This window comes from Penaeus monodon, chromosome 17, assembly GCF_015228065.2.
Source record: "Penaeus monodon isolate SGIC_2016 chromosome 17, NSTDA_Pmon_1, whole genome shotgun sequence".
NCBI classification, from domain to species: domain Eukaryota; kingdom Metazoa; phylum Arthropoda; class Malacostraca; order Decapoda; family Penaeidae; genus Penaeus; species Penaeus monodon.
The window spans coordinates 47,177,006-47,179,505 of NC_051402.1; the positions used below are offsets into that span (position 1 = coordinate 47,177,006).

The 2,500-nt window shown below is 50.6% G+C and overlaps 1 protein-coding gene across 2 annotated transcripts in view; it reads left to right on the forward strand.

Moving 5' to 3' along the window:
• Positions 1 to 2,500, forward strand: part of LOC119583837 — a 33,204-nt gene that overhangs the window by 18,410 nt on the left and 12,294 nt on the right. For both annotated transcript variants that reach the window (XM_037932566.1, XM_037932567.1), the window contains exon 3: positions 110 to 1,396. In XM_037932566.1, coding sequence (XP_037788494.1) covers positions 110 to 1,396 — 1,287 coding nt within the window. The remainder of the gene's footprint in view (positions 1 to 109; positions 1,397 to 2,500) is intronic.

A 2,500-nucleotide genomic window follows, 5' to 3' on the forward strand; every position in this document is an offset into this window, starting at 1 on the left:
GTTGTGTTTTCCATTTTTTGTTTGTGGCGTTGCTTTGTTGAGTTAAGTACAGTCATTCCTGGCGTGTCTGTCTAGCAAATAGAACAGTGCACATCATGCCATCTTGCAGAATGTGGATTTGAAAGCAAAGGAGTGTACATCGCAGTAACGTCGGAAGCGGAGAAGGTGAATGATGAGTACCTTCGGTGGTTGGAAGCCCATTGGTTTGGCATGGTCGATGTCGAGGACGGCGACTGGGTAGGGCTGTGGAGCCATGACCCCGAAGAAGGCCTTGACGCACCGCTGGGCGAATACTCAGTCTCCACTACAGACGGGAGCTTCAGGACAGGTCAGCGCTGGAATGGAAGCCTCATCCCTGACGACTTGACTGGGACGCAAGATATGTGTCTTCCTTACTGGGTCGGTTATGTGAATAAGGGAATGCTGACTCACTCATCTTGCCTGATGATACGACCGCATTGGCTATCAGGTCTACGCGCCAGTCTGATGGACACGAGGTTATCGAAGGTGGTTCTGCCCGGATCTCACGACGCCGGAGCTTCAGGGCACTTTGGCCTGGCGATCATCGGGGACCTCGTGGGCCGTTGGACCTTCACCCAGGACGAGAGCCTGTGGCAGCAACTGGTGCTTGGGTCCCGCTACCTGGACATCAGGATCGCTTATTACAATAACACGCAGGAAAAGTTTTTCATTAATCACGGGGAGGTTCGGATCGCTCCCCTTCAGGGTTATCTCGACAACGTTGCCTCGTTCATGGAGCAAACCGAAGAAATTGTGATTTTCGACATCCATGGGTTGCAACTCGGGTTTGATGGACATCCTGAACGTCACGAAGAACTAATAAAACTTCTAGAATCTAATTTCCAGAAGTGGATGGTACCAAAGTCACTCTCGCCAGACCCGACGCTGGGCGAAATATGGACGAGCGGCAGTCGGCTGATTGTCACGTATCCGTCCTCAGAAGCTTCAGCCTCGCCTTACTTTTGGAATAACGTCTATCACTTGTGGGGCGATGTGAATGAGGTCGAGGATCTAGAAGCTTTTCTTTACACCTCCGTCCCGCAACAAGTGAATCGCGGATCCCTGTGGTCCTCCATGGCAGAGTTAACGCCGACGGTGCTGGATGTGACGCTGGACCGCTGGGGCGGACTTCGGGGCGCGGCGGCCGTCACCAACACGCCTGTCACGCAGTGGGTCAGGGAGGACCTGTGGGACCAAGTCAACATTGTCGCGATGGACTTCCTTCCCGCGTCCGACGTGGTGGCTATCGCCATTGAAGCCAACAAGCTGAAAACAGAATGCGTAGGAAAGAAGCGGCTGACAGACCGCGCCCGGCGATGGATGTCTGTCAAGGATAACTATGTCAACGACGTGCAGGCTGTCGTTGGCAATCAAAGTAAGTGATATAGGCATAAAATTTATTCTTGTCATAGGTCATGTGTCAATATAACGTTTCTTTGGCCTGAAATCTATCACATTCTACTTATTTGACTTAGATCATTTCACTGGTTAGTCTATATGTTATGTTTAATAATAATACATGTAAGATCAGAAAGAAAAAAAAAATATAGATGGTTTATTATTTGGTTTTAGGTTAACAGTACTATGTCTTTTCTGTGGCATTTATGGTGGCTCTGGTCAGGTTCACCACGCATTTGGCTGTGGGTGTCCGCCCTGGCTTCAACTTCTGCAGATGATCAAGTGACGCAGAGGCAACTAGAGGTGAATTGGGAAGTGTCAGAAGTGCTTGAAGGGGACTGGATTGCTATTTTTGACCACGACCCTTCTCTGGGCATTGCGTCGCCACACGAGGGTTTTCAACCGGCCGCTGAGAAGGGCTACTTCGTTGCAAAAGCAAGTCTTCCTCACCTGCGAGTTCACGCTTCGATGGATGAGGCCTTGTGTCTCGGCTGGTGGGCAGCCTACATTCGTGACGGAAGCCCTCTGACTGTGGATTGCGTCAAGGTTCATCCTCGATGGATGTCCTCGCTCAAAAATCAGATGTACAATATTCCTTTGCATCAAATCGTTATCCCTGGCACGCACGACTCAGGGACCTACACGCCTTACTCCTTAGCAACCGAAAACGCTCTCATGAAGTACGCAATCACACAGGACGAGAGCATCTACAGCCAACTTGTGCATGGGAACCGCTACATTGACCTCCGAGCTGGGTACCTGGTCGGGGACACAGAGGAACCTTATTGGGTGGTACACGGCGTGACTGTGTGGCGGCCGCTCAAGGACGCCCTTCAGGAGATAAAGACCTTTGTGCAGGAGACTGGTGAAGTCGTTCTCCTGGAAGTGGGCGGTTTCACGTGGTTTGAATCCAGTGCCACTCACGACGGCTGTATTTCTCTTATCGTCGAGGAGTTAGGAGATATCATGGCTCCGAAAAGTCTAGGATGGAATGTTAATTTCGGAGACTTATTGGAATCTTCCGCAAGTCTCTTAGTCATATATGATCACCATGAGGCGAGTGACCATATCCAGATGTGGC